The following is a 14682-nucleotide window of genomic DNA, read 5'->3' as shown; positions in this document are numbered from 1 at the left end:
GGGGTTTGGTTGATTACTTAACATTGTTTTGACCCTTTTACATGAAATTTGGCACAAAGATACTTTTTATAGGCATCACACATTGATAAACAAACATTTTTGACATGTCCATATTTAGTAAAGATACAGTAGTTAAGACCCCACAAAAACATAATTTAAGGTTTTTTTAGACAATTACTTTATCGTATTTGTTAACAAATATACTTTTTTTGCAGATCAGAAACAAAAATATAGTCAGTTTTGATATTCTGTTGTTGTTTTTGCTCAATGTTTCAGAGAGAAAAACACAATTTGATGTTTTCGTGAACTATTCACGTGCATGCCAACCAACTTGCGTGTAATTTGGTAAACATATATCTCCTTGCAGATCCCAAGCAGTGATATAGACAGTTTTTAGTTTTTATGTTTTTACGATTTTTGGTATGTCTTTTTTTTTTTTTTTTTTTTTTTTTTAGAATTTCGCACAAAGCCACTCGAGGGCTATCTGTGCTAGCCGTCCCTAATTTAGCAGTGTAAGACTAGAGGGAAGGCAGCTAGTCATCACCACCCACCGCCAACTCTTGGGCTACTCTTTTACCAACGAATAATGGGATTGACCGTCACATTATAACGCCCCCATGGCTGGGAGGGCGAGCATGTTTGGCGCGACGCGGATGCGAACCCGCGACCCTCAGATTACGAGTCGCACGCCTTAACGCGCTTGGCCATGCCGTATGTCAAAATTTGCTATGTTGGGATTGCGTGGTGGATACATGTTACATTTCTCTCGTGAGTGTTGACCCCTTTAACATGTTAACGGAAGTCCTGAGAAAGATGGGCAACAGAAGCCTGGATTCAATTCTAGGTCTTTTATTTAACAAGTGTGCTATTCCTTTGACTAAGGTAACCGTTTTCCGTTACCTACCTGAATGGGTTAAAGATAGGTATCAATATTTTGTTTATATTTGTTCCTGACTCAGTTAAATGGGTGAAAAAACCTTTTTCTACCTTACTTTTCTCTCGTACTGTTCATATACCATCATTTTAACACTATTTAGTTTTATTGTTTTATATTCTCTGGTACAATGGATGTTGTAGACAGATCGGTATTACACAGCCTTGTATGCCTGCTGCTAAACCCTAATTTTCATTCACAATAGATGAAATAATGTTTTAGGTTTCTATTGGATTTATAGGTGGCTTGGTGCATATAAAATGAGGCCATAATGTGTTTTGACTTTTGAATACTGTACTAACTTTATGTTGTTTGCGTATTGTTTAAAGGTTTTCCCAGAGACCGAGAACTTTGATGTCTCTAGTTTTGTTTTTCCTTATGTTTGGCTTTCGTATTTTATATTTTTTTCTCTATGAAATCTTCAGGGCATTCATCGTCAAAGAAGTGTTTTTCTATTCTTTTTACTATCTTCTGTTCATTTTGAACACTATAGGCAGACTATGATACTCGTTTTTATAACTGTTTGACCACAATTGATCAAATGTAACTTCCACGCAGAAGTTACAATGTACTGCTGATAGAAGTTAACTCACAGCGAGGCATTCTTGTTGTTTATGTCTTCTCACGTTGGGAGTAAATTGTGTTGGTTTTAAAATTTCTGAATCCTGCTGTCGTCAAAATTGAGGTAAATGCTTTCTTTCAGAGTCCTGTTATTTTCATGTTGTTAGCGGATTACATATATACATGTAACATTTCAAGGTTTGACGTTTACGCCACTGGATACATCGAAACAGATCATTGTGTCTTGTGAAGTTATCTTGGTTACTGAATTCTTTATATTTTAATGGTGATGCATGTCTTCTAAGATATCTAGCTAAGACGTGAAAGGATGAATCTCCACTGTTAACTGTTTGGGAACTTGTGGAAAACCACAGATGTATGGAACGGTGCTGTTATATAATGTTAACTGTTTGTGCGCTTCCATTTCATTTTTTTTTCTCATGTTTGATAAGTTGATTAGCTTCCTCCATGTTTTTTGTTGGGTTAAAATTTCTCTATAACTGACAACCTAAGAGTTTGGAATCTGCAGCATATTATTACTGAATCATTGGCTCTGCTGATAGAACTTTGACAGTTTTCATCTGTTAGGTTGGTGTTTTAGTGATGACTAACGTTTCACAGTGGCTTTCTCTGAAGCTGAATTAATTTTCATTGTGAATCCTCCTTCCTTCTTCTGGTAGGCTACAAGTTACGTCTTCTGTGATTGCAACTATACATTGAGTCGATATTCAGTTGCACTAGAGTAAAGTTTATTTCTTTATTTTGTTAATACCGCAGAAGTCAACATAATGTGGAAGTTTATTTTGAAAACACCCCCAAATATTGGTCAAATTATTTAAGTCCCAACGGGGTTAGTTCGGACAAATGGATATCAAATGTGCTTTAGGTTCAAAATATAAGGTAAAAACTATAATTTGTTTATAGCGACTACTAAAATCGTAATTAGTTATTAATAAGATTTATCTGATTAAATAGACGCTGACGTTTTTTTACTCAAGCAGTCAGTATATACAATACTTTTAGCAAAGACATTTCCGGATCAAAAAGTGTTTACACCATGAATTAATATACATACTAACGTAGTACTGCTTTTACCAGTTATTTTGGCCCGGCATGGCCAGGCGGTTAAGTCACTCGACTCGTAATCCGAGGGTTGAGGGTTCGAATTTCCATCACACCAAACATGCTCGCCCTTTCAGCCGTGGGGGCGTTATAATGTTACGATCAATCCCACTATTCGTTGGTAAAAGAGCAGCCCAAAAGTTGGCGGTGGGTGGTGATAATTAGCTGCCTTCCCTCTAGCCTTACACTGTTAAATTAGGGATGGCTAGCGCAGATAGCCCTCGTGTAGCTTTGCGCGAAAATTCAAAACAAACCAATCCAGTTATTTTCTAGTGTCACTGAGACATTCGATTATTATCACTAGCGAAGTCTATAAATGATGCACGTAAATACATTTTTAACTTTAATAGCAGCATATAGATTCAAAGTTAAGTCTTAAAGATTTCTATAACTGTTATAGTTAATTAATGCTCTTTCCTACTGATCATATGTCCCTTGTTTGTCATTGGAAAATACTTTATACAGAATGTTAGTCAATTCAGAATTCATGTGCTACGCATATCAGATGTAAATCTCGAAAGTGCACACTATCTGTTGAAATACGCCATAGCTAATGTTCTATGTAGGTTGGTAATAAGTACGTGATACGTTATTTTCATGTTTCTTTTTTGATTATACTTTTGTACTATTTATTAAATGAAAATCTCTCTCTTTCTATGGTAATTACCTTGTTAGCTAGTTCTTACAAATATAAATAAAACTTATTCACGATGTAACCACGTCTTTTCTGCTTGAGTGGATAGATCACTATTCACTATCTCGTGACGTTCTCAGGGTAGTACGACTTCCTAGTCCACGTGTGCAGTTACAATTGTAACAAAAAACAATATTACGTATAATTTACGCTTAGTCTTAACTTAAAACCTATAAAAATTAACTCCGATAAGCGGTTTAACGTCTTTTTTGTGATTTATATGATCAGACCGTTTATACTATGTCTCAGTCTTGTAAGTTCTAAATGTGTACGTGTTTTAAGGCTAAACCTATATCGTATCACAAAACTAGTTTTGATTTTACTTAAACTCTACCGTAAGTCGTAGATCGTGATGTTAGTTAAAAATAAAATAAAAAACACGTTTCCATTAAAACTAATATGTTAAGAAATTCTACTTCAAAATAACTTTGATATACATACAATACATACATACCAGTTTATATTAACAGTATATCAAATAATCATTTCTTTTATTCATAACTTCAGTGAAGTGATCAATAGCTACAAATACTCACTCGCTCAGACAGATATGTTTAATATCCTTGTCAAATGAGCTGTATTTAAAATGAGCCTAACACACTTCCTAATAAAGGAAGTTGAGTAGCAGACCATGTAAACAATAAAAGGAATCAATCTTGAATACAAATGATAATAATAAACAGCAGGATATATAAATAATACGATTAAATAGTCTTAGGTTTAAATACTGAAGTTAAGAGTCGTTTTAACAATACAACGAATTAATCTTAAATTAAGATACTGATCCGTTGTTTGTTTTTGAATTTCGCGCAAAGCTACTCGAGGGCTATCTGTGCTAGCCGTCCCTTATTTAGCGGTGTAAGACTAGAGGAAAGGCAGCTAGTCATCACCACCCACCGCCAACTCTTGGGCTACTCTTTTACCAACGAATAGTGGGATTGACCGTAACATTATAACGCCCTCACAGCTGAAAAGGCGAGAATGTTTGGTGCGACGGGGATGTGAACCCACGACCCTCAGATTATGATTTGCACGCCTTAACCCACCTGGCCATGCCGGGCTTTGATACTGATGTTAAAGGCCATGTAAACAATAGAATAAATTAATCTTAAATATAAATACTGGTAATAAACGGCAAGATATATAAACATGCGATCAAATCATCTCAATTCTATACACTGATGTTAAAGGCCATGTAAACAATAGAATAAATTAATCTTAAATATAAATACTGGTAATAAACGGCAAGATATATAAACAGTGCGATCAAATCATCTCAATTCTATACACTGATGTTAAAAGCCATGTAAATAATACAACGAATTAATCTTAAATTCAGATATTAACATTTAATGTCATGTAAACAATACAACTAATTAATTTTAAATTCAGATATTGATGTAAAAGGTCATGTAAACAACACAAGAAATTGATCTTAAATATAAATGCTGATTATAAACAGCAGGATATATAAATAATACAATTAGATAATCTCATGTCTAAATACTGATGCTAAAAGCCATGTAAACAATGCAAAGAATTACTCTTAAATCTAAATACTGATATTAAAAGCCATACAAATAAAACAACGAATTAACCTTAAGTCCAGATAGTGATGTCACAGCCAGCCATGTAAACAACAGAATGAGTTATTCTTGAATTTGGATACTGATGTCGAAGCCGGTCATGTAAACAATTCAACGAATCAATTTTAATCTACGTACTGATGTTGTTGTTTTATTAAAAATTTAAAATAAACTGATTTGTTAAAGCGAAAAAGCATGATTTTTCCATAGCATATATAAATCCGCCGATACTTTAAAAGCAATAAAACTTATATTATTTCTTGATGACGAGAAACCCACTTGAAATAAAAATGTATCTCAGAATGGCTGGTATGGGAATTAACACTTTTACTGATGAGGAGAGAACAACGTTTCGACCTTTCTAGGTCATCTTCAGGTTAAGATGGAAATGGTGTTCTCTCCTTATCAAAAAAAGTGTTAATATCCATACCAGCCGTTCTGAGATACAGAAACATATATCAACCTACTTTGGTTTGTAAACAACACCACGGTATTTCTTCACGACAAAATATATCAGTAATATTTACTTGACATCACTGAGAATGTCAAGGTGTTTAACACAAATACAGAGCAAAGGCAGCATTAGCAAATTATATATGATGTATTCTGTCTACATAAAAAGATCAAAAACTAGAAAATACTGTATTATGATGTGAAATTATTCATCGGAATTGGTACATGTTTTATTAAGACGTATGATTATGTACATGGGCTCCTTTTGTGGCGAGTCCTGGCTAGTTGACCTCTCTCTGGCCAGTAAGTAGTTCAAAATCAGGGATTGGTATACCTAAATCTTAAGGGTGTCCGACCTGGTGTTTAGCTTAATTTACATATAAAGTGCTGTTCGAGCTGAAATTGCCAAACACCAGATTAACTATAACATACCCTGAAATATGGTTTAAGAATCCTCACAAATGATAATAATAAAGCACTCTCATATTTAAAATTTAGAAGATCCAGCAAAATAAAATTTTAACAAAGAGCTATTACTTTGTGAATATTTAAAATGTGAGTTAGTAACTAAAAAATAAATAAATAGGGTATATAGAAAAATATAAGCTATTAACCATGCAACCTAACCCACAAAGGAAGTTATGCTATGAATAAAATTCCCACACCCACAATTTGGGTGTAGTTGTGTCTTATTAATAGATTTTGTTCTAAAAACTTGCATTAGTTTCTAATAGATTCTGACCTAAATCAAATGAATTCTTTCTCTGAATGCCAGTCATTCTCTTTATAAAATTTAATGAAATTTCACCAAATATATTTTAGAAACACTGTGCAAAGTAGCGGATTTAAGGCTGTGTGGGCCCAGGGGCTAATAATTTTTGTGCGTCCTACATCTCATGTAATTTTACATAAAATAAAATTATCAATAGGCCCCCATTAAGATCATAGACTATGGAGCTGAACCCCCTCTAGCCCCTACCTAAATACTCCACTGACTGTGCATACAGTAAAACTTCTGTCAATCTGAATAAGTAACAAAGTGTTTTATCCATTGAGAAAAGACAGTTTATTTACGCCTAAATTTTGTCATTCGTAACAAACTAAAATAACATAAGGTTTTAACTTAGTATTCTTTCTCTCTCTGTTTACTTGATAAATGGACCTTACTTCCGCTTCTAGCCTTGTGTGTGTGTGTGTGCTTGTTTTTTTTTAAATAAATAAAAGCGTTCACTAGCTTGGTGTGTTTTAAATTTCGCACAAAGCTTCACGAGGGTTATCTGCGCTAGCTATCCCTAATTTAGCAGTGTAAGACTAGAGGAAAGGCAACTAGTCATCACCACCCACCGTCAACTATTGGGCTACTCTTTTACCAACAAATAGTGGGATTGACCCTAACATTATAACGCCCCAACGACTGAATGGGTGAGCATGTTTGGTGCGACAGGAATTCGAACCCGCAATCTTCGGATTACGAGTCGAGGGCCTAAACCACCTGGCCATGCCAGGCCCATTCACTAGAACAATGCCACACTATATCTACTTCAAAAAGACGAAAAATCTAGTAAACATATCTGAGATCACTAAATATCACAAACGTCTTGGCCTGGCATGGCCAAGCGCGTAAGGCGTGCGACTCGTAATCCGAGGGTCGCGGGTTCGCGCCCGCGTCGCGCTAAACATGCTCGCCCTCCCAGCCGTGGGGGTGTATAATGTTACGGTCAATCCCACTATTCGTTGGTAAAAGAGTAGCCCAAGAGTTGGCGGTGGGTGGTGATGACTAGCTGCCTTCCCTCTAGTCTTACACTGCTAAATTAGGGACGGCTAGCACAGATAGCCCTCGAGTAGCTTTGTGCGAAATTCCAAAACAAACAAACGTCTTACCTGTGTTATTGCATTCAAGCATAAAACACTATCTCGTTATGTGACAAACTAACTTGCAAGACATATTAGTAACATATTACTAGCGAAATATGCTGTGAAAATTTTCACAACTTTATTCATAAAACTTGCTGCATTCGTTTATTACTAAGAAAGATAAATAAATAAAACTGAAGTTATCTTATGGACCTTAATATATGTATATATATATATATATATATGGAAAAGTTGAGGATCAAAACTGAAGCTTTGGAAGTTAGAACGGAAAATCAAAAGATGTAATTCACATAAATTGACTCTAATATTCAGAATTTATTTATTGAAATGGCGGAATTTTTTTTTTAAATTGTGTAACACTGACAGAATATTCGAATGATTTATGTGGAATGGAAGAAATAATGAAAAATGTAGTACATAGAACAAGTAAAGACAAAGAAAATCCAGAGACAGGAAAGAAAATTGAAAGTAAAGTTATTATAAATGGTAGTAAAGAACCTTAAGATGTTGATGATAAAGAAGGAAGAAAATAGTTCATACTACATACAAGAAAATGGAGAAGAAATAACAGATACAATAACAAAAGTAGATGGAATCCAAGATGTGCTGATATAGGTTAAAAATATGTTCAAAGTCAACGAAAAATACAAGTGCAAAAGAAAATGAAACATTTGAAAAGTTCGACAGGATAGACAATATAAGGCGTGGAGATAAATCAAAAAATAGAATATTCTTGTATTTCAGTGTTTTGTTATATTTCAGCGTAATTATGACAAAATAACGCTAATAGCATGGGTTATTTTGATCACGGCTAAGAACATGCATCTACTTATCGTTTCCTTGAATGTTCGATTCCCCTCGGTGGGCTCAGCGTATAGCCCGATGTGGCTTTTCTATCAGAAAAAAAAAAACAAACACGTTTTTTCTTTGAAACCGAGAGGCTATTTGTCCTACAAACTGAAACCGTACATGGACATCTCGTGGTCCTATTAAGGTGTTTCTGTTTATTATGCATCTTCCAAAGTGGGTATCACATTAATGTATACTTTGATAGGACAACACCCTGTTATTACTGTCATATAACTGGGTGTATGTCTATACAAATATACCGAGGTCGTCTCAATAAGTTTTACAGTCCGATTCCTTACTCTTATGTGTATGGTTCACGCTAACGCAGCTGCAGCTTAACATTCCGCTAACGGTTTTGTATTCTGTATTTATACGTGCATAGCGTGAGAAACTCTTATTAGAGAAAACACTATTAGATCTCATAGTGTGTAACACTCACCTGCATTACCATTGTTTCGATGTGAAGTTTTCGCGAAATCTTGTCTATCTGAAAGATTAGATCCAGACGGTCGTTCAAGATTGGCTTTTGTAAAGGAGTGAAAGTTATTTTCGGAAGGGTAAACGAACAGTGCTGTCTTCCTCTGGTCGAACTGGATTTTCAGCTAAGGAGTAAAATTGTATAGAAGAACAATTTAAGTTGCAATTGAGTCTTTTTTGTTTTAATTATACAGACTCGTTAAAATACTCAGTTAGCAACATTAGGAACTACATACCGATTATAAAAAATTATAACGATTAATTTATTATAAGCAAATATATTTTTATGAAAATACTGATATTCATTAGGACCTTGTTTATAAATAACGTCTAAGCAAATAATTCAACAAAAATCAGTATAATTGAAAAACAAAGCCATAATCTGGTAACACGATAACACATTTCAACATTTTATTAAATTAATTAAGTTGTTACTTTAATTCAATGTGAAGATGATAAATCAAAAGTACAGCGGTCTTCTGAGCATCATGTAAATACCACAGACTCGTTACAAAAATATATAGAAGTTATTATAACTGTGTCGACTATTTGTGATTATTAATTTTTGGAAATTACATCACGGATATTCTAACATTGATACATCACTTTTGCATCATTAGATTTGAGATATGTAATTCATAAAAGTTCTAAAGGCTTAAAAATGTATGAAAAAATTACAAGTTCTTTTACGCCTGTATAAATTATAAATATTTATAAACACGGCTGTAATTTTGCTATTAATTATAATTACAAATAATACTTTACGGTATACTTAATAAAATAGAATTACTAAAAAATCTTACATTTTTATTTCTAGTTGTAAGGAAGGCACTTTTTCCTACTTTCGTATTTTCACCAACAAATACAAGTCTTGATACAACAGGACAAATTTCGTCTGCATCGAATGCTTCTTCTATGCCATCTTTATTTACGAAATTATGTTTCTTACTGTAATTTCTTCCAGACACTAAACCGTTTACCAGACCGTTGGTCAAATTCACGTTTTGTTTAACATTCAAATTTGACGATGTTCCAAATGCCTTTGATTCCATAGCTATGTTAGCTTGCACGGTCTTTCCACGAAAATCAAATACTATAGAAGCCGGCGATGTTTTCTGCCACACAGAGGTCTTATTTCCTAACATCGAACTGGGTTGAAGGATTTCGGTTTCCTCATTATTTACAAGTTCCTCGTGTTGTGTTTTTGAAGCTTCGGGTGTTTTTGTGTAGTTTACTATGAAATCATCTCCATTCTTGACTTCTGGAGACTTCTTTGGTTCAAGTATGTTATCCGACCTGAGTTTGCTAGTATCTTGCGAAATCGGTTGAGCAGTTCTTGGTTTATTTTCTTGTGATTTAAACGAAACTCTAGTCCGACTTTTAAGATCTGAATTTACTTTTGGTACTAAAACGGTGTCTATATTTCTTACTTTTGATTTTCCTACTAGAAGTTGAGAATCTGGTAACGAATCTTTTTGATGGACGGGTGGGGAAAGAGCCTTACTTTTTTTCTGTCTTGTACTGATTGAAGAAGCAGGCTGTGGCTTATTTGTTGGCTTTATTAAAGGCCCTTTAACACCTCCGAATGTCACTGTGGATCCCTGGGATCGAATTCTTTCCAGGGCATCGTCTGAAATGAGTCTCACATCAGGCTCTTCGCATAATATTTTGGACACAAAAAATGTTGTTGTGTCATTTTCTTTCGTTTCAGTGGTTTTTTTCTCGTAAGAGAGAACAGTGAAAGTGTTTTTGACATTTAATCTCACAGAAACATCATTTCCATATGGCTCCAGCTTGACTAACTTACTACCAAATAAGCTGCTCCTCAAACTTGAGTCAGAAGAACCGCTAACCGGTTTCACAACAAAATTATTTTTCTTTCCAGCTGTATACAAAGTATTCCACGAGACTGAACCAACTGAAGGTGTGGCGTTACTAAGTGGTCTAGTTTTCGCCATAAAGAGTTTCATATGCTTATTTTAATTTTTTTTCGATTCTTCGAAAATTCGTTTGAATGTACTAACAATGTGGTAGGTCTTCTTCGTTTAATCTAAAAGACTTATTTATTTTCTTTGTCTCATGAAACTGACAGATGAAAACTAACCATCGACAATCGTACTTTTTTTGATATGTTCTGATATAGCTGAACGATTGAATATAAAATAAAAACATTTAACGAGTGTCACTTGTTTCCACGTTTCTAGCATATAATGAAAATCTCTTTTATTATTCACGAAACAAAAAAATCTGTGCTAAGAGTTTTTTCAAGTCGGTAGAATAAACGATAGATATTCGAAATCCATCACACCTAAACATTGTTGCTTTAGATAATTTGGAATCAAAATCTTTTATGATATGTTTTGTAACCACAGTTGTTAGATTTTTGACATTAGTAGCTGGTAACGTCTTGTTCTTACAGTTTTTGTTGACCGCCTTGCTTATTTCACAAATCTGAGTTTATTTACAACTCCAGGTTCCCACTCTAGTTCTCTCTGATGGACATCTGATGTATCTAATGAAAAATGTGTCCTTGAAACATGGAATTTATCAGTATTTGGATTTTCTTTATAGTCTATAATATAATATTTTTGCATCCGCGCTTCCAAGTTACTCACACTTGATGTTAATTCTTTTTTTCAAATGCCGTAGACTCTCGGGATAAACTAGTTTCATATTTCTTGAAGAAGAATGTGGAGAATTTGAATAAACTATACACAGTTTCGAGCCTATTGACCTTGGGTCCATATTGTTGAATCTTCTTGGGTCAAAGGAAACTCTGGAGTTTGTGTAAGTTGGACGTGTTGTGATAGACGGCGACACTGATATAGTAATCTTTCAGGACTGCGGTCTACGTGAAACGTTGCCTTAGGTTTTCTTCCTTGTGAGAGTGCCCACTGTTGGGTGAAAAACCTATTGTCTGTTGTATGTAGTCAATTAACTTACATAAACGACAGGAACCAATGCACGTGTTTAGACACATTCAGTTCCTCATGAGAACCCTCTGGACACAAAATCCTCTTGGTCAGTCGATATCTACAAATTACTTCAGAGTTGATGAGTGCTACAAAAATACATTAGAGCATCTTAATCTCTTCCTACATTTTTATAATCGCTTCTTGCTTTAATGACTCTCAAAAAATACCCTTCAACTATTCTTTTAGTTTCACAAATTCCGATTCACTCATCTTGCGGCAGAATTCGTTGCATTAGAAACGTGGAAAAACGTCAGGCTTGGCAATCTCTATTGTTTGTATTTGTCCACTCATATCAAATAATATTTAGAGCGTTAAGCAGAGTGACAAACAACATAATCATGTATTTTACTCAGTAAAAACAAGTAGAATCATGATTTAGTTCTCTTCAGCTTCAGCACATTCAAACCAAACTAAGTTAAAATATAGTCTAATTCCAGAAGCTGAAATTTAACGGAAAAAAATCTATTTTAACTAACCTAGCAGGCCCGGATTAAGCAATACGCACTCGATGCTCCCAGCTCGAAGAAAGCTCTCAACCACCGGAAAAATATCTCAACGAGATTCCAAACATGATATACATGATAGTTACAATCGGTCTAAATCAAAAATACACATAAACATCATTCGCTCACGTTTTACAATGACTACAGTGTTTTCTAAGCCTATCTCTTAGTTCAATGGAACAGGACACAAGGTTTTAATTATATTTGACTCTTTTCACCTCCAGATGTACTTATAATGGTAGAAACCAAGTTCCAATACCCAAGGTGGCAACAGCACAAATAACCCATAGTGTAACTTTATGTTTACTTACAAACACTAATAATTCCAGCATAACATACATATCGTTTTAAGTTGACTAACTGTCATTAACGAGTTTCTTATATTTTATTAACACTCTTTTCTGTTTTAATTTACATCCTAAATTTTATTACACTTTTCACTATATTCGTTCAGTCTATACTCGAAACTTTAAGCTCCAAAACAAACCTGCCTCAAGGGCTCAGTATTGTGCTGCCATCTGATGATAATTATCGATATCTTAGGAAGGATATATAGACTACAGAAGTGACAGGCTACTTGGGATATTCAATCATATGACAAGCTGGGTGAGGGGAAATGGACTAAAATTAAATTTCGACAAAATAGAAAATACTCTACTTTACTTAAAATATTTGGGTCCACAAATTTACAAGGATAAATTTTGTTATTATTGATTATGATATTTAAATATAATTTTTACGAATTACATATATACTTAAAATATGTTCAGACGGTTCACTGAAACTACTCTTGGAGAAAACTAACACGTCTTGGTTTTTACCGTACACATAAGTAGATAACTTTTGACATCAAGGTGTCTAAAAGTACATTAGATCCCTCGATGCTAATATTCATGCAGCATTGAAGCGAGTCCTGTCCCATCCGGTTCATGTTGCTGAAAGAACGCTCAACTCCAGCAGTTAAAATCGGTACCAGTATCTGGCATTCAATTTTTTTTTTTTAAGATTGTCATAGCCGATATTTATTTTCCACAAGTAATGTACGACATTTTTATCTTAATCTTCTTACTCCCTTGCAACGTATTTGAAGAAGTTCAAGTCAGTCCACATGACATCATCATTCAGTCCATCCAAACAGCTACATCCTCTCTTTACATTATCTTATATCCAAGTACACATTGACTGAACCATGTGGAAGAAAGCACGTATGTTGATGAGGAAGATCGCTTGTTCGTTTTGTTTTTGAATTTCGCGCAAAGCTACACTAGGGCTATCTGCGCTAGCCATCCCTAATTTAGCAGTGGAAGACTAGAGGGAAGGCAGCTAATCATCACCACCCACCGCCAAATCTTGGGTTACTCTTTTACCGACAAATAGTAGGATTGGTCGTCACATTACAAAGCCCCCACGGCTGAAAGGGCGAACATGTTTGGTACGACGGGGATTCGAACCCGTAATCATCGGATTGCGAGTCGAGACTCTAACCACCTGGCCAAGCCGAGCCGTCCAATTTGGTAGGCTGAAGAGAATACAACACACAAAATAGTGGATTTGACTCATTTGTATGACGCACATTTAGTTTCTAAATATTGATTAAAAAGCTATTTAGGGAGTTTGTACGTTAAATGTTTATTCCATTATACAAAGTATACCAATAAAATTCAGTTATGTTGTCATATCCATTCCAATAAAAATTTCGTCACTCCAATTCTATTTTCTAAACTAATTCTTCAAAACCTTGCAATTCAACTTTCCTTATATCCGTCAGATGCTAACACTTACTGATGTTGGTAGATAAATATTGATTATTTACAGCAAAAGTATAGTTAACTTTGCATTACCAAAAGTTAATGTTTATGGTTACCTGAAGTAAAATTTAGTCACCTTTTAATTTGTTAGAATTATGATCGTAAAATATTTCGAGCACTAGAAACACGTGGAATACTTTGTTTTAGAATTTCTGCCAAAGAAACGAGATAAAAAATACTTTGAAATAAAGCACAGTTTCATTTTTTATAGCCTTTTATCTATGAATTTAAAGACACAAGTACTTAATCATGTAGTTTTTACGCTTTTTTATTTTTTATTTTCAGCCACTTAGTATTAATTCAGAGGCACAAATTACATTTAGATGTATGTGGTCAATGAATAAAACGGAAATTCTGAACAACTCAATTGTAAGGGTGAACTGCATTTGGGCATCTCACTACCAAGAATCAAGTTAGTCATCTGGATGATTTTGCAATACCCTCTAGAGTGGCAAGTAGAGAGGAAGGTAACAGGAACATTGGATAATGGAAGAATGGAGAAAAAGAATAATGTATCCCTCTGAGAGCATGCTGTCAACCTAGACACTGGCGAGAAAAGGTCCCCACTCATGAATGAAACTTGAGATGCTCACCAATGGGCCTAAACTGACCATGTAGTCACTAATATAGCTGTTGGCAGATCATGCCTCGTCAAGGAAACCGTTGAACGGTAGCACCACGGGAAGGTGGCGTAGGAAGAAGTTGGAAAAGGAAAGGTCAGGGACAAGAACTGGTGCTGCTCTCGGCTCAGACTGCAACAAACAAGCTACCAAGTTAGTAATGGTAAAACATTGATGGTCTGAGGCTACTCGCGACTCAAGAATTGAGTGAAACACATAGTCATA

General features: G+C 34.8%; 1 protein-coding gene across 2 annotated transcripts in view; it reads right to left on the bottom strand.

Annotated features, from left to right (window-relative positions):
• Positions 1-11663, bottom strand: part of LOC143223691 (uncharacterized) — a 32428-nt gene extending 20765 nt beyond the window's left edge. The window contains exons 1-2 of one of the 2 annotated variants that reach the window (XM_076452008.1): positions 9355-11663; positions 8523-8676 (exon numbers count right to left, since the gene is read on the bottom strand). In XM_076452008.1, the coding sequence (XP_076308123.1) occupies positions 8523-8676; positions 9355-10521 (1321 nt within the window). In that variant the 5' untranslated portion in view covers positions 10522-11663. Of the gene's footprint in view, positions 1-8513; positions 8677-9354 lie in introns of both variants that reach the window. The other variant, XM_076451997.1, reaches the window with a different exon arrangement.
• Between the last annotated feature and the right edge of the window lie 3019 nt (positions 11664-14682).

This window comes from Tachypleus tridentatus, chromosome 1 (genome assembly GCF_004210375.1).
Source record: "Tachypleus tridentatus isolate NWPU-2018 chromosome 1, ASM421037v1, whole genome shotgun sequence".
Lineage (NCBI taxonomy): Eukaryota > Metazoa > Arthropoda > Merostomata > Xiphosura > Limulidae > Tachypleus > Tachypleus tridentatus.
The sequence above is the reverse complement of the archived record's forward strand: the minus strand, read 5'-3'. Positions and strand labels throughout refer to the sequence as shown.